The 23,035-nt window shown below is 43.5% G+C and overlaps 1 protein-coding gene across 1 annotated transcript; it reads left to right on the top strand.

The window, feature by feature from the left end:
- Nucleotides 1-1,781: 1,781 nt before the first annotated feature.
- Nucleotides 1,782-22,056, top strand: ZNF365 (zinc finger protein 365). Its single transcript, XM_056352276.1, has 4 exons — nucleotides 1,782-2,928; nucleotides 13,502-13,682; nucleotides 15,660-15,697; nucleotides 19,559-22,056. The coding sequence occupies exons 1-4, from the start codon at nucleotides 2,213-2,215 to the stop codon at nucleotides 19,803-19,805; spliced, it is 1,182 nt and encodes a 393-aa protein (XP_056208251.1). The 5' UTR covers nucleotides 1,782-2,212; the 3' UTR covers nucleotides 19,806-22,056.
- Nucleotides 22,057-23,035: the final 979 nt, after the last annotated feature.

Below are 23,035 nucleotides of genomic sequence, written 5' to 3'. Positions count from 1 at the left end.
GTAGGTAACTGAGGAGTTGGATCCCAATCTAGCAAAACAAGTATTTAGAGAGAGAAATCTTGAAGGAAGAATTGCTGGGGTTGATAGTTGCTGGATTTCAGACCTAACTGACCACAAACATGTAGCTTAGGCTACAGATCAATGGGCTCCTTCAAAGCCATCAACATCTTCTGTTCCCAAGACCATGAAGGCTCTCATTACCATCAGCTGGAGGGGGTGGGTGGGTGTCAGCTCTTCTAAATGTAGATGGAGCCTCAGGTAGCATCCCACCAGGCAACTTCGCTTCACTTGTATAGCATTCATCTACACCTCTGAACATCAGTACTGACAACCTTCCCCTGATGTGGAAGAGAGGGTAGGAAGGCAATGGGCACAGCAGAGAGAGATATGGACAACAGAGGACAACAGCCAAGAAAATGGGGACCAAAACAGGTTCACATCTGTATATCTGTTTCTGCCAGTGTTGGCCTCCTTCAAAGAAATAGTCAGGAGCCCCAAATTCGGAGGCAAGCGCAGTTCAAAACTATTCCCTCTAGATCTCCCTTTTGGTTTTTGGTACTGCTTGATGACAAAAGAAAGGAAAATCACCACATTTAGACAAGGTAATACAGGACAACTAACTCATCCTAACTAACATTGCAGCCTGGATGGTAGCCCACACACTTTAGAGATTAGCTGAAGCTCTGCAATGCAATTTGAATAACTTCCTTTGATGTGCCATCTGGTGAATCATTTACTGGGAATGTCTTAATCACATCAAAGGCATATATCAATGCGCGTGGATTTTCTCAGTGTTTAGGACTCTGCCTGTATATTGCACTCAAGGAACAGATAGATTAGTACAGAATTAAACTACCCACCGTAATAAAAAAATCTGCAGCATATTACCGCTATGGCCTCCAGCACCAGATTTTAGAGGAGCCGTATTTCACTATTACCTCAAAAAGGCTGCTGTGCAAACTAACAATCAGCCTTGCTCGTGTTTCCAAAAATTTGTAAAAATAGACACACGTCTGTGGTATCAAAAAGAAGTTTAGAAGCATGTTATGCTATCGAGAGGGCCCACTGGCAGCATGCTCTAACATCAGTTACTTTGACGTAGATCTAGGGTAGATTTAAGACTAGATGTAAGGAAGAATTTTGTTACAATGAGGGTGGTGAGACACCGGGACAGGTTGCGCAGAGAGGTGGGAGATGCCCCATTCCTGGAAACATTCAAGGCCAGGCTGGACCGGGCTCTAAACAACCTGATCTAGTGGAATGTGTCCCTCCCCGTGGCAGCGGGGGGTTGGGCTGGATGACCTTCAAAGGTCCCTTCCAACCCAAACTGTCCTGTGGTACTATGATTCTATGACAGCCGTTCCTCACACTCAGAACAGAGGCTACTGCTGACCCCTGCTCTCTGCATCCTGAGGCTAAATTAGGGTCATATTTACAAAAAATCCCAAATCTTTCTGGTTACCAAATATAGTTTTAAAAAACCACATGCAATTTTATTCCCAGAAAACCAAGGCCAGGCTACACCTATGTGCACCGGTCCTGCCTTGCCGCTTAAACTCTTTTAATTGCCTGATCCTCCAGCGCCCCGCCGACACGCCCCGCACGCCTCACTGCCGCTTCACGGCCGCCACCGGGGCCCCCGCAACACCCCGCCACCCCACCCACCCGGCGCCCAGGCCCAGCGGGGTCAGACGCCGGCTCCTCGGGAGGGGGGCGACCCCGGTGCCCCGCCCGCCGGCGCCTCCCGCCCCGCCTCCGCCCGCCGGCAGCCCCGCCCCGCCCCGCCCCGCCCCGCGGCGGCGGCCGGGCGGCGAGAGCGTGTGGCGGCGGCGCCGCGCTCGGCCTGATTTACGGCTCTGCTGAAAACGGCTTCCCCGCCGCCGCCAGCAACAAGTCCGGTGAGTGCGGCGGCGCGGGGGCGGCGACCTTGCGGCCGGCTGAGGCCCGCGCTGAGCCGGGGCCCGGCCTCGCTCCGCCCCGGCAAGGCCCGGGCGGCGGCCGAGGCGAGCGGAGCTTCCCAGCGTCGCCGGGGCCCTGCGGCTGGCCGGGCCGCGCCGCGCCGGGCGGGCGCGTCCCCGGGCGGAGATGGCGCGGTACCCCTGAAAAATCACCGGGAAAGTTTCCCAAGTTTCCCGGCGGGCCTGCCGGGCTGCTCCGGCCCCGGGCGGGCGCGGACGCGGGCTGTGTCCTCCCAGCCAGGGCCCGGCGAGGAATGCAACAGACGGCCCGGGATGAAGGCAGGCACCCCTGGCAGGAGCCGCTCGGGAGCATCAGCCTCCCCTTCCGCTGCCCGCGATGCGGCGACAACACCAGGTTCCGGAGCCTGTCCTCCCTGCGGGTGCACCTGGAGTACAGCCACAGCTACGAGGAGCGCAGCCTCCTGAGCAAGGGCAGCCTCTTCTCGCCCCTGAAGGACGCGGAACTGGGCTCCCCGCCGGAGCCTGCCACCCAGGGTGGCCCGGGAAGCTCCGGCGGCGCCATTCAGCCCAAGGGCTCCTACCTGAATTTCTGCGATGCCTCCTGCGGGAGCGGGCAGCCTCTGGAGGTGGAAGCCGAGCGTCCCGTCTCCTACGTTGCCAACTATGTGTCGGCTGACTCTCCCAGCGAGCAGGTTTCTAAACCCGGCCTCCCGGCCGCTGACTCCAAAGCCTCCTTCGAGGCACACGTCAGAGAAAAGTTTAACAGGATGGTAGAGGCCGTGGACAAAACGATTGAGAAGCGAATCGACAAGCTTACCAAAGAGCTGGCCCAGAAGACGGCCGAGCTGCTGGAGGTGCGGGCGGCTTTTGTGCAGCTGTCCCAGAAGAAGCAGGAGGTGCAGCGGCGGGAGCGGGCTCTGAGCAGGCAGGTGGACGTGGCGGTGGAGATGATCGCAGCCCTGAAGCAGCGCCTCTCCGAGTCTGAGGAGGAGCTTCACCGGAAAGAGGAGTAAGCGGGGAGGCCAGAGCTGATGGCTTTGGGCGGGCTGCCCGGCGCCTGTGCGAGTGGAGCCTGTGGGGGAGCAGAGAGGGGATGGGTGGGTTGCTTGCTGGTTATGAAAGGGCCTGCTGCTCACCAGCTTCTGAGCACTGTATTGCTCGAGTTGTAGCGCATGTGACCACATCCCCTGCCTTGCAGGGGACGGCTTCCCGAGCAAGTAGCTTTCATGCTTGACTCCCCGGTGACTACCTTTTACGCTCTGCCCATGCCCGTGTTGTGTTCCAGGTTTTGTGAGGGTAGGGCCAAGTAGAAGCTCTCATCAGCATGTAATCTGATTTACACTGACGCCTCTAATCTGTCATCTTTTTAAGAAGAGATGGGTGGGTAAGTGCTGGAGGAAGTATGTGCGAATACTGAATAGCACCTTGTCCCTGAAGACATCCCACCACAGTCAGCAGGCTGCCCGTGGAGTGGGATGGTCTCCTGTGCAGCCCAAAGCTGTACTGGAGACGGTGCTGGAAAGGCCACATCCAAGCAGGTGTTCTAGATGGACACGGAAACTCAAATTGCTTTTATGGGAATGGGAAGCAGATGCCAGAATCGTTCCGACTAACCTAGGCCATCTAAAAATACATTTGTGATGCATCCATTAAAAATGTAGTGATAGCTGCTATATTATTTATACATGAACTACTTGGTTTATTCAGCACTTGCTGAAACCTTTCAGGCTTTTCAGAGCAACACAACTTATTTTAGAGGAATGCAAATAAAGAGCCTTGGTAATGGAGTGTCTCTAAACGAATTCATCAGCTTACTTGGGGAAGATGAGAAGTGCTAGTTGCCATGACGCTGATCTTAGAAATAGGAAGGTGGTGTAGGAGTTCAGTGTAGGAAGCTTGGAGGGCTTTCATCATTCCTTCCTGTAGTCTAAGTACTAGAAATTATGATGGCTTTTGTATCAGTAGGAGTCGTCTGTCTTGAGGCAGTCCTGTAGATCTCCCAGAAGAGGGGACAGCAGAGGTGGTGGGACTTGAGCCCCTGGGCTTTGTATCTCCCTTGAGGGGTATTCAACAGAATCTCTGATTTTTAAAATATCAGGTCACCCCCATGGAAGAGAAGACTGAAGGACTCAAGGTGAAACTGAGACAGATTTGAAAGTATGCTGGAAGGAGGCTGTGAAGATAAGAGTTTGAAGCAGTTTTGGTATTCCCATCTAGCCGACCTCTCCGTATGGGCTCTTTCACAGCGTGATTCATCCTACTCTAGGAAGTATCTTAGAGGGGGAGGGCTTGCGCTGTGGAGGTTCTTCCTTCCTCTGCAGACTAGAGGGGGGACCTCAGATAAACAGCCATCTTAGGTTGGATGCTGAACTTCAGGTATCTAAAGTTGTGGTATGAACCTTGCCCCAAACTAAATGCAGAATGTGTCTTTAAAATTCAAGGCTTGAGATCCATAGGAAGAACATGACTGTAGGAGAAAGCAGAAGCCATTCAGTGGAGCAAAATCGGAGTTCTGCAGCACTGCAGAAGAAGAAAAGAGCTTGTGGAAAATGAGAAAGGGATGTAGAGTTATCTGGGTAGAAAGAATGAGTATGGTATGGGGAGGACGGAAAGGGCATTGATCTGTGGAAAATAAAAAATCACAACTTTTGCTGCCTCGTTAACTATATTAGGAAAAGGCACAAGGAAGAGACCGCTTGCCCCCTTGGCAAACTGCTTGCTAGCAGCAGTGGCAGGCTGTGGTTCTGAAGCCAAAAAAGGCAGTCTTACAGAATGAGAGAAGTGGGCAAACACTGTCCTTCACACTAGGACGTTGTCAGGCTTGGGAAAGGGACAGGAGCTCAGATGATTGCTGTTATAATTCTAGTCATCTCTAAAGCAGAAGCCTGAGTGTGTAAGCAGATCAGGAGGTAGCTCCTAAGTTGGTGTTACAGGGAACACTGAAGGTTATTTGACTAGTAAGAAACACTAACAAGAAGAGGCAGCTGCACAAGAGACTTCACCTGAGTACCCAGGGTATTGCTCTTCTAGAATTACTGCTAGCTTTCTTCAGCTTTCAGTGAAGAAGGTAAAAAAAAAATGGGAAAGAAAAGCAGCAATAGGAATGAGCGAATAGATAATACACAGTGGTGTGTTAATTTCTAAAGGTAGACGACTAATGCATGCTAGTGGAAAGGATGAAAGAGTATCAGCTCAGAGTACTGAGGGAGGTCATAGTATGTTCTCACACGTGCCTCTGCCTAGCCCATAGCATTGCCTCCTAGAAGTCACTACGAAGGTACTCTCAAGGAGACCAGGAAGGTAGGCAGGGCGTAGGAATAGGTAAACCTAGGAAAACCTGAAAATACGGTATTTTTTTCTTGTTCAGATGGTTCCTGCATTTCCTGTCTTGAGGGGTAACAAGGGATAGTGCCATAGAAAAATATACTGGATGTCTTTCCAGTTAAAAGGTCATTGTACAATGAACAAATTGAAAGGAAGGCAGGTGTAAAGAAATACTTGTAAAAGCAGGACTAGTATTTCTAAAGGCAGCTGTTCAGATTTGAACCTCTAAAAATGCCTAGGACGCTTACCTTTGTGCCAGCAGCAGGGAGGCACTGGACGGTATGCTCTAGTAGAGCGGCAAAGAAAGGATGTTCATGACTTTAACAACCATGTCACTTACCTGATTTTCGTATGGGCTGTTGGTAAATTCTGAGACCTAGCTATGTATTCAGTCCTCTGTGTGTTCAAAAACTTATTTGGTGTGCTGAAAAGACTTTCTCCTTCAAAAAAGGAGGATCTCAACTTTGGCTTTGATTTCTGGAAGAAGTCCAGATGATTAGAAAGCCAAACAAGACTGCTTAATGGAAATTGCAGAAGCAGGAGTTCTTACTGCAGACTGTGGAAAGTCAAAGGCAGTCCTTAGGGACTGCTTTGATACTTGCTGACCTTCAGAAATAAATGCTTTCATCAGTTTCTTTGTTGGTTTTTTGGTTTTGGGGGTTGTTTTTTTTTAATTCGCAAGCAATCTTGTGAATATGGATAACTTTTCCCAAAACCAGCATTGATATTGAGCCACTGTAGCTGAAAATTTCCTCCTCTTTCCTCTTTGTAGGAGGAAAAAGAAAACACTTTCCTTGAAACACCTCCTTATCCTATTTCTAAGGAAGTAAAGGAAACCAATCTTCCCTTGGTCTTTGAACAGTTGTCCCTAATACTAGAGATCATGGAATATGGTGCATGTGAAGGCAAGAAATGGTTTATAATCAATATGCATTTCTAGATCTCCAAGAGACTGAGATACAGCTGCCCTAGATCAGTTTGAGGGTAAAAAAACCCAAACAAACAAAACAAAACAACCCAAACAAATCCAACCAAACAAAACCAAAGCACCCAACCCCATAAACTGTCCAAAGGGGGGGGGGGAGGGGGAAATCTAGTCCAAATCTTAGATAAGGTCACAAAATCTCTTCTTTGGGGGCTCTTCCAGAGAAGCAGCTGGAAACTTCTATGGGGATCCCTTTAAGAAACTCTTGGAAAAATAACCATGTTTTGATAAAGAAGTTAGAGATGTTTTTACTGGGCCCATATTTGAGCATTCCTCCATGTCCACCTACTCTGACAGTATCTTACATGAATGGGCAATTGCTATCAGTGATCAAATTACTCCATAACTAAATTTAACAATCCAGTGTATTTTTATCTTTATAAAATCTGCCTAGATACACCAGGGACCTATCTGGGCTGTTAGGCTAGACCTGCTTCTACATGTAAGAATTAAGCAGATATGGAAGGTAGAAGAGGGTGTATTTGTGGGTTTAACCATCACTTCTGACCTATAAATTGGCTATGAAAAAAAAAAAAAGGTTTGGATTTTAGAAACTTCCTCTTTAGACGGGTATACAAGAAGACAACAGAAAATAGCAGTGCAATTGCGTTTTGGGCAACAACTCTGATTTTGGATCCGATAGTGAATTCAAATTAGGGAAGTTAAAGGAAAGGAAAAATGTGTTAGCAAGAATAATTTGCTTAGGAAGCCCCAAGAAGGCTTAGGAAGGAGAGGTCTAAACTTTTTTTAAACATCTGGGTTTCCTGAATAAGGAGATGGAGCTCTTCTAGGTCTCACATCGTTCCTTTGTACCCAGCCTAGTGGAGGCAGACATGGCACTGCTGTGACTGGCAGTCCTCAGCAGAGGCAGGAGACTACTCAGGTCACTTTGACTTGATGGAATTTCATTTCTACCTGTAAAAGCCTGTGTCCCCTGAGTCTTTGCCTGGACCAAGCATGTGAGACTGACACATAAAAACTGATCCACCAAGTGGTCACATTGTCAGAAGCTGGTTTCTCTGATGTGTTCTCCAAAGCAAGGAGCAAGTCTGTAAACTTCATAACTCTATAGGGAGTAAATTCGTCTCAGAATTACGTTGTTGTTGATAATCGAAGGACTAATTTAAAATGACAGCACTATGAGGTTCTACTGTTGACCTCTCATTCCAGTGAGAGGGAGGAGTGTTGGTTTAGGCTACCAGCAGGTACAAGGCTGCCCATTTGCAGGGTTTGTAGGGTCAGTAAGGTTGCTTCTTTTGACTTGTCAGTTGATTATTTTTTGTTTTAAATAAAGTCTATAGTAGTCCAACAAAGGCAGAAATAAAGTGAAGGTATCTTTTTAGTTAAATTTTATTTTTGTTCCCTTACAAAAATGGCTGTGCTACTATGCACTATGCTTTTTATTTTATTATCTGGAGGGCGGGAGAGAAGAAACCTGGGTGTTCTTAGAGAAGCAGACACAGCTACCAAAGATGGGTCCCAGTTCACCAACCTGCCTCATTTGGGTCCTGGACAGTTTTGATGAATGATGGCTACAGGGTCAAGCTTTCAGCAGAGCTGCTGAGCAAAGGAATGATTTAATTAGAAAATGTGCCCCAACAGGTATTATTCAATGTTTGATTAAGGAGAATGCAACTCCGAGTACTGTGATCTTAAGGATAACACAGAAGCCTGCCCAAAGGGGTTAAGAGTGCATTGAATAAGATATCAAGGAAACCATTGAAACTAAAACCAGCAATGAAATTAACTTCTAGAGGGCACAGAAAGGCTTGTTTCTGGAATTTATGTAAGAAAATAAAACTGGTAGAGTTTGATTTTCAGTAGGTCTGAATAGGGTAAGCATTTGAAGTTACGGTCCTCAACTGGAAGCTACCTTCAATCGTGACTTAAACAATTGCGCTTTGCCTCCTAATTATAGGGTGAGAGCATTAGTGTAGTGTGTTGCCGTATCTCTGACAGTAATTTCTTTAACCAGTTCAGTGTGTTTGCTTTGAGACTGACTGGTCCTGTCTCTGCTCTGGCATAGCCTGGAGTGCAAGGGCTATTTCAGAATAGCTGTGGTGGGGAGTAGTTATTCTTGCCAGTGGCTTCACCTTAAATTTGCAATTAAGGGAATTATCTGTGCAAGTAACATCTTAACAATGGGATTAAAAGCTGGCTTTTGAGATCACTGCAATTTATGCTTTAAAACAACAGCTTTCCTTAAAATACAAATTATACAGCAAAACAGGTTTGATTTTGCTGTTAAGTGGAGTATAACTGCAACTACACACTGTTCTTCCACCCTCAGTTTTAGGTGGTCACATTCTCTCTTCCCCATTTCCTTTCATCTTCCCACTTGAGAGATTACTCTCCCCCAACTGCATTAGTTGAAGCGTAGCATGACTATCCCACAGAATGGCTCTGTGAAATACAGCATTTTAATCTTCACAGTGTCATCCCTGTAAGTTCAAGGCTCAGATGTAGAGCACAGCCCCCTGGATGGGTGCAACTGGTAGGACAATAACTTTCTGAGGGGAGGAGGTGTCAAACTCTTAATCGAACATGCTGATAAGTGGTGTAGGAATGTGAAACTACAACCCAGTGAATAACAGCAGCCTTCAGGCAGTAACACCAATGCGATGATAGATCAGGTCAGTGGCATGAATACTTAATGAATATACATGTTTTAAATATTTTACAAGTAAATCACTTTACTACTTACTGTAGTAGGAATTTGCCCTTCTTCAGATAAAATAAGTATTGGTTTTCTATTGATTTTAGATGGATATTCCAAACGCAGTTCTCTACAGGGTTTTGATATTTGGGTGCACAATCTGCTTAGATCCTTCATGCTTGTCTCCACCTACAGAGCAGTTGCAGGTGTCGGAAGTTGCTGTAAATAGTCCTGGGAACAGTATTGCACATCTGTAGGAGGGCTCAGTCGCAATGTGAGAAATCATTAGCCTTTCTTGTCAGTTGTTAAGGAGCTGGAGCTGTCCCAGCCTCTTCGTCTACTCTATCACATTCTTAACTGCTGAAAGTTATACAAATACTAAGGGTATCTGCAGGGTCCACATGCCAGCAACTGCTCTGGTAAACAAGAACTGCTGCTTACTGCTCCTGCAAGGAGCACTGTGTGGTGAAGGCAGAAGAATAGATGTCACCTAGTAAATCTACGGATTATAACTTTATTTACCACATCTCATGCAGTTTCATGGTAAGAGCCTCCATAAAGGTTTCAGGATAAGTTTCAAGGCAAGCTGTCTGCAATTTTTCTGTGAGAACTAGGCTACAGCTGAAATGCAAACCATCACACTAACTAGGTCTGGTTAACTATAGCAGGTGAAGTCAGTGGCAGAGTCAGATTAAAATAAAAAGCTTTATTAGCTTTATTAGCATTTTTTCTTGCCTGCAGTGAGTCTTTCCCTCTGCGCTTGTTTTTTTCATCTGAGTACCTCTGAGTTGCCTGCTGCATTGCAATAAATTTCCCCCAGACTCCTCTAACTCTGGGAAGAGGCCTTCTTTAGCAGCCTGGCAATAAAGGCACCTCCTCTGCTCCTCGTGGGCACATCCCAGGTTGCATCCCCCTTGACTCTCCCTCTCCCTCGCTACAAGCTGCTGGCAGTTTGATGTGCCCTCTGCTCTCAGGGCAGTGGCAGCAATCCCTCCTTCTGAAAGGTTTTGTCTGACAAGAGCACCCAAGTCAAAGCAAAAAAATCCACCTTTCCCCCTGCTGCCCAGTTACAGCCCTCTAACAAAATGTTTTGCTATACAATATACCTTAGTATAGTAAACGATGAACAAACAGATCAGATCACTGTGCTGTCCATTACAAAAATTTACAGAGATCTGAGCTGCACTGAGCATCACCTACTGCACTCAGAAAATTTAGTGGCACGATCTAGAGCTTACAGTGCTACAGCAAGTGCCAGGGTGTAGCTGAGCGAAAAGGGGCAGGAGGCTGCAGGCTGACAGGCAGAGAGCAAATGGAGAGAGCAGAGTGGGAAAGAGACGATGCTGAGAGCAGAGGAGTTCACAAGGGGAGTTAATAACTGTATATAACCTTTTCTCAATATAGCAGCAGTGTTCTAGATGTAGAAGAGTCGGCACAGGGTAGCAGAGACCTCTCATTAGGAAGGGCAACGCTTCAGGTCTGAGCCAGGCTTTTAACAAATGATTCCTGTTTCAGGTGAGTGCTGCTGACAAGGCTGTTCTATCAAGGCACAGAGCCCAGCGGGCCCATGTTGCTGTCCTCTGGTTTATGCCTCTACCAAGTGGACCCCACAATATTCACAGGCTCAGCTTCCCCCTGACTTCATAAGGAGCAGCCTCTGACCTCTGTGAATATCCATCTTCCCACAAGCGTAAGAGCAGAGAGTAAAAGATAGAAATCATATCACATAATCCGAAAAAACTTGGCAGTCAGTCCTGGAGAAATAAACTGAAAGTAAAATAACACAAGCAAAAAACCATCACAGATATGTAGAAATAGAATTGAAGGGAGAGGGTCATCAGTGTGACTAAGAAAAAGTCTGGGCAAACTACAAGACAAGAAAGGCAATTAGATAAATAAGGGCTGCAGGAAGCTATAGGAGTTCTTTGAACCATTTCCCTATTGTTCTGGTGGGAGGAAGGTAAACGTTCTTCTGAGAACTGCCTTCAGGTAACTAAGGCATAATAGCTCTGGCACCAAGTGAGCTCTCTGAGGAAGAGGTGTGGGAGCAAGTAGAGAGACTTATTAGCAGTCACTCCTCGGGGCTTGATGTTGTTGTTCTGAGAAATGAGAATGAAGTGGAAACAAAGGAGCTGAACTGACAGAAGTGCTGCTTATCGGGACAAGGCCTGTGACTGAGACCTAGTGGGTGGATATATCCTAGCTCCTGTCTTTCTAAAGGGAATTTACAGAGTGCTGGTACCATTTCAGCCCGAAGCAAAAATTTTAGATACAAGTCATTAAAGGCAGGTTCATAGGCTGTACAGAGGCAGCTAAACAGAGAAAAATTATGAAAACACTACTACTGTTGCTGTTAACAGTTCCTACAAATAATGACAAGTAGAATGCCAAGTTAGCTTGAGTAGTCTAGAAAGCAAGGAAAATACTAGGGAATTTATTGACATTATGTATCTGTTCTCCTCCTGATAGTCATCTGAGTCAAGTCTTTCAGAAAAAAACCTGCTTCCCCCTGTCCCCCTTATGGCACAGCTCACTAATGAGATATTTGTAGGAAAGGAAGATTTGTGGGTGATCTATTCGTGCCACAGAGCGGGCGATTAATGAATGCTTTTTAACTACCTTTGCTGAAACAACTACAAATGTTAGAATTCTTGAAACTATCACCCTTTTAAAAACAAATGCCAGGTGCTCGATGTTTGTGGCCTCCTGCTGTAGCAAAACACACAAGCTGTCTGTGGCCCCAGGAGGGACATCCTCATGGTGTCCCAGGCTGGCAGCTCCTTGCTTTGCCTAGCCTTTCTGCTGGAGGGCCAGCAGCCTGGCAGACCACACGCAGTTCTCCTTCCTTACCCAAAGGGTAAGAGATTTGGAGCCAACCTGCTGAGTTTCTGTCCTTTTGAGCCTTCTGTCCACTGTAAAAAAGGAGCCCGATAGAGCCAATGGCTTCACGTTGCTAACACAGAACCAGAAATGGCATCATGAAATCAAAGAAGTTTTAATGCTGTAAGTGTGGTAAGAATAAAGCTCTAAAATTATCCTTAATGAGTTTAGATTGGCTTCCTCCTAAGCATTCCTCAGTGGCTTTTTATTACCAGATTGCTCTGGGCAAGCTAATAATCACAGAAACTGTACAGAGCCTTGAAATGGAATGGACTCGTTGAGTTTAAGAAACAGGGTACCTCTCTGTTTAAGCCAGATTTTGTGGGTGAGTTAATACAAACTAATATTCATTAATGGCCTTTGTCCAAACAATAGTTTCTTGGTTTTGCCTCATTCCTACCATTGAATACCTACTCTAGCCATGCAAACAGCCTCTTACTGCAATCTGCTGTGGTATAGAGCCAGCAGACACAGCCTGAACCCTAGATGGCAAATTTCCACAGCTGACTACTTGTGCCTAACTCTTCTTAGTACAGAACCGCTCACTGTTAAAACAACTATACAGCGTTAAACCAATTGTCTACAACTATACTGAGTTAAAACAAATACAGAGAAACTTTGGATTTATTCTAAACAAGCTAAACTTTGAAAGCTCATTTCTGCTACAGACTGTTTCCTGGTTTCAGCTTATAACACTTTCTTCAGGTGGTGTATTTCTACCAAGTGATCATCATTTGGCAAGCATTGATTCCCCCAACTCTCACCCTCTCAGTTTTGTACAAAGCAAAAATTAACATGGTTTCATTGGCAGAGCAAGATTATTTATCCAGGAATGTATTAACTGGGGAAGTCCTGTAGGCTCAGTTTTGCCATTTTTTGTAATACATGCTTCACTATGTAACCAAACTTCTCCCACCCAGAAACTCCTTGATATCAGAGGTCCAAATGGTCGCTCAGTTACTGATAGTAAACAGATAGTATGCAGAGCATTTCAGAATGAGCTATGTCTCAATCCAGAGCTGGGAACTTTCACTGTCAATGGTGCTATCTGCTTCTTCCTATTGTGTTACCAGACAAGAAACATTTCTAAACTCCTGACCTAAAACTTGTCTTCCCACACACATACTCCTTGGTCTATAATCTGTAGATTATCTGTTATTCTCCCATGCTCCCACTAGCTTCAGTTCGTAACACTGCATTTTGACTTGCAGGATTACAGCCAAAATAAAGTTTAATGGCCACAGTAGGTCTTTTAATTTAGGAACCACCGCAGCAGCAACATTAAACAACCATTGTAAGATTATGATGAACCAGGAAGATTAAATTTGGGGTTCATCCATTTCGCTTCATTTTTAGGGCTGATAATCACATGAGTAAGTTTTAAAAAAAAAAAAAAAAAGGAACATGGATGTAGCTATCTGCAGATACCTTGAGAGGTGATGATTAATGACATTTCTACCCAGTGGACCACTTAGGACTATTTCCAAGAAACTTAATAATTTGACAAAAAAACCCAAGCCCACTGCCCATAAACTTAAAATCAGCATTCATGTTTCCAGATCTTCACTGTGTCCACAAAGAGCTTGAAGTTTTTCAGTAGAGGTGAAGGATGGTAATGAGCCACCATGGGCTATCACCGTGTAAAAGGGGAGAAGCATCAGTAATTCTTTGACAGTGGCAAAACCAGAGCCCTTCCCATTATTTATGTGGTCTCTTTGCAATGTTTCTGTCTTGCAGAGAAGTTGTTACTTTCAACCACTTCCTGGAAGAAGCGGCAGAAAAAGAAGTGCGGGGAAAAGCCAGGCTCCAGCACTTCATTGAGAACCTGTTGCAGCGCGTCGATCTGGCAGAAAGGCAGCTAGAATATTACCAAAATCAGCAGATGGTGTGCAACCACACTGACATCAATGAGCACGTGGTAAGCCAGCAGAGTCCTTCCCTTTGTTGTCACCCACAATCACAGGGAAAGTACTTGAGTTTGCATACATGTGGGGTCAGTAGGTCAGGCTAATTGCTGCTCCAGGCAGATCTGGATTTGTAAAATGTTTCTTTAGGTGTGTTTTATTTATGTTTTAAACTGCTACTTCACATGAGTGAAAGGAGCAGAGAGTGTAAGAGCAGAAATAGCCAAAGATGGCAAAGGGAGAGCAGAGAATAATGAAGTATTTGCCAGATATTTAAATCTTTTTTCCAGCATTGGCTATTACTGCTGTTATCTTTGCAACAAAGACTTTCCTTTGTGTCATTTAGTGACTTGGCAGTTTTTTTGAAATGTCTGAAGATTTTCAGGAAAGATGTGGATCCCTGCAGAGGACACGTCAGCCTACTGGCAAGTCGGCTTGCCTCTGTATAGTTACCTATCATGGGACTCTTAGAAATGGTGAATGGATTCCCACAGGTCTGTCCCCCCCAGATTAGAAACCAAAGCTGTCTGAACATTGTTAATGTAATGTTTTCCCTACAATGCATTACATTTATATGGCAAGTTTTAGCTGCATGACTTCCAAGGAACATTTCTGTTTAAATGAATAATACCCCATCCTGCCTATGCTGAGTAATGCTCATTCTGGGATGTGAGAGGAAAGGCATTTGATCACACACAGCACTGAACAGGTATGTGATGGTGCAGAGCAAAGGTTCCCATAGCCACCTGGAAGACAAAGAGCTTTATTTACCTGAATAAATGTAGATGTGCTGAAATCTAGTGCAGGACATCTCAAAGGGTGTCAGTGAGAACATTGAAGGGGACCATAAAGATGGGCCTCAGTATTAAATCATCTCTCCTGCTCTTGATGTGTTTACCGGGTTCCCTGGCTCAGCAGTGTCCCTTGGGGAAGGCACTGTTTTTTGAGGCAGCTGCCCTGCTTTCTGAGTGACTTCAGCATTCCTTTAAGGTCATCCATCCAAATATTGACCAGCCTGACCTTCAGGAGGTAATTACAGAAAAGCACACCATGAGATGGCTCCAGACTCCAAGACAGATGACAAGCAAAGTTAGGCTGGGCAAAAATCCATCTGCAAAGTGTGGACAATACCAGGGACAGAGGGAACATTTACAAGAACATAATCATTTTCAGATGCCAGATCTGACTTGCTTGGCTCAGTGACTTCATTAAATAATATTCAGAGGCTCAGTCTAGTAGCATTGATGGGAGATCAGTACAAAGAACCAATTTAGTACCCAGACTGATTCAAACTGAGCTGGCATTCAACACCTCCTTTATTGACCCCCACTAAAAGAGGGACTAGACAAAGTGTTTCCACACTGTGAACCAAACTCTTGTAAAAAATGAAGTTATACAAAGTTGTGCTGGCACTGAGGCTATGTCGTCCCTAACTGGTCTCAGGATTTGGGGTGGAAAGGGAGAGAAATCCTTGCGTTCTTGCCCCCCACCCTTCAGTGCTGCTGTAGGCAGAGCCAAGGGCTCATAGCTTGAGTTTCCTAGCTGCTTCTGTGAAAGAGATATATCGCTGCAAAATTAAAGGCTCTGAGAGAAAGTTAATTTAATACAGCTTATTCAGGCAATGTCCCTTATTAATTATCTTGAACACAATAATTACTTCTCATTGTATCCATACTGTTTAATTTAATGTGAAAGATCTCTGCCCAGCCCACACTTCTTTAGCAATTTACTTTGATTATAGTTACAATAAAAATAACGTGGAAAATATCCAACCACTAACAACTCACACGTTACAAATTTTAAAAACAGATGTAATAAGCTGGAGGAGTAATAATTGGTAAAAGTTTGGGGTTTTTCAGTTTATTTCATATTATTCTAGTTTTAATAGCGGGTGAGAATTGAAATATGACTTAAGACTGCAAATATTTTATCCCTGTACTTTAATTACTTGATGATTTAATATTAATAACCTATTTCTGTTTACTTTGCAGCTTACAGACATTTCATTAAATAAGAAACCCAGATGCCTGTATGTATATATTTTTTTTTCCTCTTAAATACAGCAACTTGATATGCTTACATTTCTGCTTTTGCATTTCACTTTATACAAAAACCTGAATCACGCTGGGTTTGGTTCAGGTTCTATACCCAAGTATGATACGTATTTATGTCATGGAACGGAGAAAAAACAGATTTCTGCTAATTCAAAGCTAAAATCATGTATTCCTTAAAGAAGAAAAAAAGAATAATTTTCTGTTAAACGAATTACTTCTTCCTGCTGCCTGTAATAGCCTATTGCAAAGCTACAGTAGTTGAATCTCTTCAGCAAACATAGGCCAAATTTCAGATGAAAATATCTTTAACATTCTGTAGGTAGGAGAGAGACGGTTGTCATTTCCTAACTGACAGTAACATTCTTGACTTAAAAATCACGTGTAAGCAAGCAAGTGACCTGACAAAGCATGGGCACTAACATCTCAGGTTACTCAAGCAGCTGTTCTGGGAGCAGCAGAACTAATTTTCCATGTCATTGTGACTTGGTCATGAGTCCCAGCAGCTGGTTCAGAGCATCGTGCATGCTGCTCGACCAAGTGATGGTCAGGCAGTGCATCCTTCCTTGGGGCAACCTTTCTTAGTCAGGACACGAGTTTGGGTCTTTTTCCTATTTCCATAAAACTTGTTCCATTACCACAGGTATGGGACTTCTGCATCCCTGCCAGATTTGTGTCTGACCAGTGGGTTCAAGAATTACTGGAAAACTGAGATATAAGTGAACAGATGGATGGGCTGGAAAATAAACTAAAAATACAATGTATAGCCTACTGGGTTGGGGGCAGGGGGGAATTTTTGCTCTTTGCATTGTTTTTGGTTTTCATGTATCTTAGTCCTAGCAGGCAACTGGCCAAGTACCCTTTTGCTGGTAAGAAGCATTTGAATTAATAATTAACAGCATGGGGCTATAGCTTTATTTTTTCTACTTTTTATTTTTATAGCATTTATAGCTTTTTTTTTTCCCCTACTGATTGAGATTCTGGAAAACCTTGATTGTCCAAAGCAGACTTTGAGTTGACCGTGTATGCACTTTTCACATTTCTAGATGTCTTAATGTGATTGGAATCAAGGAAAACAGGATTAAAATATAACCAGTGAATTCAGTGACTCAGTAAGATGAGTCCTTCCACTGACAAGTCTTTGGTCTAAATATAATGCAGTTTGGTGAAACCCATTAATTGCTGCAAAATAGTGGGAGTTCAAAGGCATATATGAAATTGTTTAGAGGTTTCTGTTTAACTATTGATATTTGAAAAGATACATCAAAACTAGAATTTAGTAGTAGCCTTTATTTGGAGTTACCAGATAAAAAATATCCCAACTTGTCCTATGAAGCAGAGAGGATAGAGGAGGGGATGCTCAGAGGTGTAGGGAAGTTTTATTTTGCACTGCCTGTTCTGTGGATGAACCCAGCATTGGCATTCACCACACCAGCTTTTAAGAGGTCTAACTCAGCTGAGTACATAAAACAAGGTTTTAATGATACGTACCAGTTAAAAGAATTGAGAAGCATTACTACCCATCCAGAAAATTCAGTGTAATCTCAGGGGGGTTGAGGCCACTGATGGCTTACGTTGTTTGGGATCAGTGGCTGGACTTGCAATCTGTCTTGCTCCAAGGCCTCTGCCTTGCTTCACAGTTCCTTTTCTCCAGTTTCTCCTGGATGTTTTCAGGAAATGCTGCGCTGAGAGCGTGGCAGACCTTTGCTGATGCTCACTAACTGTTTCTCAAAGGCACTGAGACTTGCCAGCACATCTCTGCCTGAATCAACTTTAAATGCTAGCTCCCATTGTGAAGAAGCTAAGAATTAGGTCTCAAAATCATGAGACCTGTCTTGAAAAATACTTGATGCTTGTGAAATGCAGCAAGGATAGGATTGTTCTTAAGTGCCTGTGGCAGCGGGGTGCATTTAGTCACATCATTTCGGCCTTTCTTCATAATGCAACAGATTAGGAATATGTTTGAGCTGAAGTTCAGACTCTCACATTCATTCATATTGCAGAGCTGCTGCTTTCAGTGAAAAAACATTTCCCACATCTGGAGCTGGCAGCATTTCATTTCATGTGCAATGACCTACGTGTTCATTTGTCTTAGGTACTCTGACTGTGAATTAGGGACAGATGTCCATCTTCTCTTCCATAAACTTGATCAATTTAAATACAGTTTAGCTCTTTTAGGCAATCCCCTCTGACCATATTTCTGGTGATATTAATCTTGACCACCTTCTGGTTTTAATAGCATCATTCAGTGCAGCGGAGGGGTGACTAACATCACCTGCAATAACACCTGCATGTGCTTTGGGAATAAGTGATCTAACTTTTTCACCATAACAACATCTGAGAAAAACAAGAGCACTACGTCTTAACAACTAAGTAATGGACTGTTAAAAACAGTGCTCAAGGAGTGATCATAAACTGGAGTGGCCAACACTTGTGCATTTACACAAGTCATTTCTAACCCCCAGCAAGTGGTCAGAGCCCAGGCCTGCACGAGCCCAGTGTGACACAGTGCCTGCAGGCTCCAGCTTGGTCCTGCACAACATTTTCCTCCCCAGACTTCCCCACAGTGAAGTCTGGTTGGCAAATCTACCAGCCAGGTAAAACTGTTCTGTAGGTAAGGCTCCGTTCCTGTGCTGTCAGCTGGCCCTCACTGCCTCCCACCAACAAATACAGAGGCTTTTGTGACACCCTTCTAGCCTTTTAAAGAGCAGGAGAGGACTTGCACTGTACACACTTGAACAACCACAGCTTTTTCCAAAACTAGTTTTGTCAAGTGTGCAATATTGTTTAACTCCCAGAAGAAGTAATATTACACGATCCATGGTTTCCAAAAATAACAAGCTATGGAAAATAGCCCTACGGGAACCCTTAAGAGATCAACTTGTACATCAGCACATCTGTTCTTCACTTCAGTCACAGTAGCTGGGCAGACATGAGCTGGTGCCTTACGTTCATAGTGCTACCGTTAGACCACATTTATCTGATGTAAAACATTTTAAGATTATTTTAAAAGGAACTGCAACAATCTTACTCAGCCAAACTGTGGAACTGCAGTTTCAACTTAAAATTTCAGAGCAGAGGGCATGGTTCAGCCTTTGCAGCACCAGGCGCTGTGCCATCACTCCATCTGAGCTCACTGATTTCAGCAAATCCTGCTGGGCTTGAACCATAACAGAGAGAACAAAGAATTCAGATTGCTTTGGCCTGTAAGCTTTTGTACCCTTACTCCCACCAGTTTCTGTATTTCCCTTTCCTCTTCTCCCATTTCAAATCAAAGCCTAAAAGTAAAGCTATAGTTTCCCTAGATGGGTGGCCAGGACAAAGGCAGAGCATGGAGTTACCTGAGCTACTGGCCATTAGTAGCAGCAGTTCCCTGGGGCCTGGCCACAGTCCAGGACAGTGCTGAGGTCCTGCCAAGAAGTTCCTACAGTCTCTGTATCCATTTTCTACTGTTACTGATGTTGTGTGGTTTTCCACATTCTTCACAGAAGGTCGCTATGAACATGTGCATCTTTAAAATCCCTATAGATCACCAAGTTATGAGAATATAGACCTCAATGATTTCTCAGCACTCCAAAATCAGCAGAATGCTATCTGAATAAAAGTGTAGATGAACACACGTGAAGAGTCTACCAGTAACACATGTAAGGGTTCTTATAGTAAGGGATGCTTTTGAGTATTTAGAAGTGTAATTAATTTTGCAACCCTCTTTGTAACTTTCAGCCTGGTCCTGTAAAACAAGGCTATTTCTGTCTTCAAAAATGTATGGGTTTGGGACATTTGGGGGACCTATCACTTTGCAAGATAGACTTGTTAATAATCACTATTATTAATTTCAGGAGCCGAGGAAGTCAGCATGCTTTGTATAATATCCCTGAAGCAAAGCCCCATTCCTTTCAAAAAGGTAGAATCTTGTTGAAAAAAGCAAAGGATGAAAAAACCAGCTTGCAGCCACTGAAATGCTTCTATGAACCTGTTGACTGCCCGAGAGAAATATGGAGAGCACAAAAGAAAGCTGAACCAGTCTGCTCTGCCAGGAAAGTGAGTGTAAAATCAAAGATGGGTAAAAAGGCCAAACCGCTATAGGAATGGTTAGCAATATATAGTAACACAGGAGCTTGGCTTCAACGGAACAAATATTGAATGAAGTTAGCCATCCTACTTTTTCCTATCTATCTGGCCATGCCAAAACATATCAGATATAATATATAGAAATATATACAGTATGGAAGATTTGTATTATTTAGTAACGCCATTCCCTCTTTGGGGGCTATAAAAGAAGTGACATTTTATTCAGTTTACATGGAGGTTTTTCTATTTATTTATTTATAGAGCTTATTTTAAATGACTGCAGTTATCTTGCTGGGCAGTACTGTAGCTGTATGTTTAATTATTTTAGTGGCAGCATGTGGCTTGGTAATTTTTTTCCATCTGTGCTGTTGATGAAGTTCAGAAGAATCCATTTAATCGGCACCTAAATATTCAGTCTTTCAGCTTAGGTCGGTATAAGATCAATGATTAACTGTTGCCTGCACAACCATACTTAGGTGCAAAAGGTATACTTGAGTTGCTTGAAGGCTGTTCACAGCAGTAGATTACTACCTTGGATTTTCTGCCATAAGTCTAGTCAGGCACATTTCTGTATTTTATTACATAAATTAAACTGCTTGATCCTGCCAGCAGCCACATTGTCTGTTGATACAAGCTTGGGCAGCTCGGCTGTCTCAAGCACAGCTTTCAAATTCCAGAAGCTTTGTGGCTTTGCTGTATGTACCAGCCTCTGGTGTCACTTAGCAAGGAGACCAGTCTGGTACCGCAGCCCTGACAAGCACGGACCGCATGGAGCCAGAGGAGACCTTTCAGTACCAGGTGCCAGCAATTAGGTTATCAGCTGTGGCACAGCCAGTTAAAGGCAAAAGCAACCTGCTTACATTCCATGGCACCACGTTCTATGCCTGTGCTTGACTTTAGGCATGAGGTGCCTAAAATGGCTATGATCATAACCAAAATCCTTCACATTTTCATTTCTGAAGAATCTTTACAGGGCTGAGAGATCCCTGGATTTCAACTAAAAACCCAAGAGCAAGGAAGTTAGAGACAATTGCAGGACAGGAATTTACATGTTTACATTGGTTTGTGCCAATTAAAAGGATCCTTATATACCAGAGTATTTATCAAGATGATTTTTTGTGTGTACAGTTTTTTGGTAACATGAATCGTCATGCCATGTTTACAGATGTGAACATCCTGTTGATGTTACTTATGAGATTTGTTTTCTCAAGGAAAGAAAGGATAGGTGAGACAAGTCTGTGTAATTTATTTTTTAAATGCTCATAACAGATGTAAATTGTTTATGTGGAAGGTGATTTTTTACAGTATGTGTACAAAGATTTGTGAAAAATGTTTTTCATTTTTTATAACTATGACTGTAAGCAGAACTGAGTATTAAAAGAGAGTGTATCGCTATGATTACTGCTGCAATAAGCACCTGAGTTGCAATATTTTTAAAGCAGAAGATGACTGATCAGTCAGCTAGGATCAGGTAACTACAGATGTCACACAGTGTCAGTGCACAGAGCTCCCAAGAAAGTAGCAGAGTGAAGAAAGATAGTATTATTCCTCACTTTTATTTTAATCAGTGTATATGGAACAATCAAATGTATGTTTAAAGTTTCTCAACACTGTTTCAGTAGGAAGTCACAGTGTAAAATCAATTCAGGTATTTAGGTTGAAATGACATTTTAATATTTATTTAACTACATCACAAGGCCACACTTGGCCTTATGCTAGGCATTGTGTATGGTGAAAAGGAGTTGTTAATTGTGTTGCATGGGCTTAGGTCAGATAGTGTCGCAACAACTTTCTTAGGCAAGCCACAAAATAGAAACATCCTTGAGTTTTTTCCAGTTACTTTCCACATCCTTTTATAAACCTGAAAAAATGACCTTTTTTGAAGATAATGAAGGTGAACTTTCGAAAGATAACAGAAATAAAAATCTGTTCCTTTATCCACTTTACACTGAAAGAATATTTTTACTTTAAAATGCCTATCTCCTCTGTTAGTCACCAAAGTTAAGTGCAACTACTAGTTCACAAATGAGATGTTTATTTTATTATTTATCATGCCAAAATCTTGACTGTAAGTTGTCCTTTTGGGGGAGGAAGAGAAAAAGAGAGTAGAAGAATTTGCATGTTCTTAAACTTTTCAAAGCCTACGTTACAGTTACTTGCTGAAGAAATGACAGGTTAGTTAATTAGAAAGAAATTGGATTGTACTGTAACCCCAGATAAAAGTTTTTAGAATATAAACATTCTAATAATAAAGATATATTTCTCAGTTACTGTGTCACTTAACTCTTTAAAATACAATGTTTCTTACAAAAGCCTACCCAACAGCAGAGGAAAAGGAGAAACAGCAGCCCTGCTTGGGAGTTCCATTTATTCCTCGGATAAAACACCATGTCAGTGAAGTTGGGCTGTGATCTTTCAAAACATTACAAATTAACCTGAAAGACAGGTACAGCATCTTGCCCACATAGCTCGCATGTGTCACTTGCCCCTCTCCTGCTGTAAAGATGCTTGAAAATTAATCTTGAGATAACCTACACGGTCAGATAAGCTGTGCAAAGCAGACCCAGGGAAAGTGGAGGGAAGGGTCAGGCAAGGGAAATTAAGGGCAGAGGGGCTCCTGGGGAATGTATGTAGGTGATATATTCTCCCTCACACATCGCCAGTTGCTGAGTCATAATTTCATCACGTATCTCCCTGGTCAGACTTGGAAAAAGAGGTTTTCCCATGGGAGAACCAGATTCCTGTCGAGATGATAACGAAGGGGAGAGGTGCTGTAGAAGACTGGATGAGGATAGTCCCTCTGACACCCCAAAAGGCTGAATAATGTTCATTGGGGGAAAGGCTCCTTCCCAGTCATGCTTACACAATTTACGCTCTCATTTGTAAAATTGCTGTCTGGTCATCAGCAGAATTTGATTGTTGGATGTGCACATCACATCTATACTTCATGTCCCATTAACAGGTGGAATGCTTGAGAAAGACCAGTACATGAGCTAGGATGAATGTAACTGGTGTTAGCTTGGGGGGACTTTATGAGGAGATAACACTGGAACTGGAAAATGTCAATTTAATTATTTTTTTAAAAAAATCTGAAAGTGTTCTGACAATGTTGACCACTCATCTTTGAAAATTAATTTGAAGCACAGCTTACCATATTTTGCCCTTTGAGATGCTTTCAAGACATCTAGATGAGTTGTATGCTTGCATCAAAGTGAAATTCAGTGGGACCTGCATGCCTTGTTTTC

The sequence above is a fragment of the Falco biarmicus genome, chromosome 9 (assembly GCF_023638135.1).
Source record: "Falco biarmicus isolate bFalBia1 chromosome 9, bFalBia1.pri, whole genome shotgun sequence".
NCBI classification, from domain to species: Eukaryota; Metazoa; Chordata; class Aves; order Falconiformes; family Falconidae; genus Falco; species Falco biarmicus.
The sequence above is the reverse complement of the archived record's forward strand: the minus strand, read 5'-3'. Positions and strand labels throughout refer to the sequence as shown.

Excerpts from the sequence above, each read along its gene's own strand:
- ZNF365 (XM_056352276.1), top strand. The coding sequence starts at position 2,213 with ATGCAACAGACGGCCCGGGATGAAGGCAGGCACCCCTGGCAGGAGCCG. Across the intron at positions 2,929-13,501 it reads GAGCTTCACCGGAAAGAGGA|AGAAGTTGTTACTTTCAACC; the intron begins GTAAGCGGGGAG and ends TCTGTCTTGCAG. Across the intron at positions 15,698-19,558 it reads AATAAGAAACCCAGATGCCT|GAGCCGAGGAAGTCAGCATG; the intron begins GTATGTATATAT and ends TATTAATTTCAG.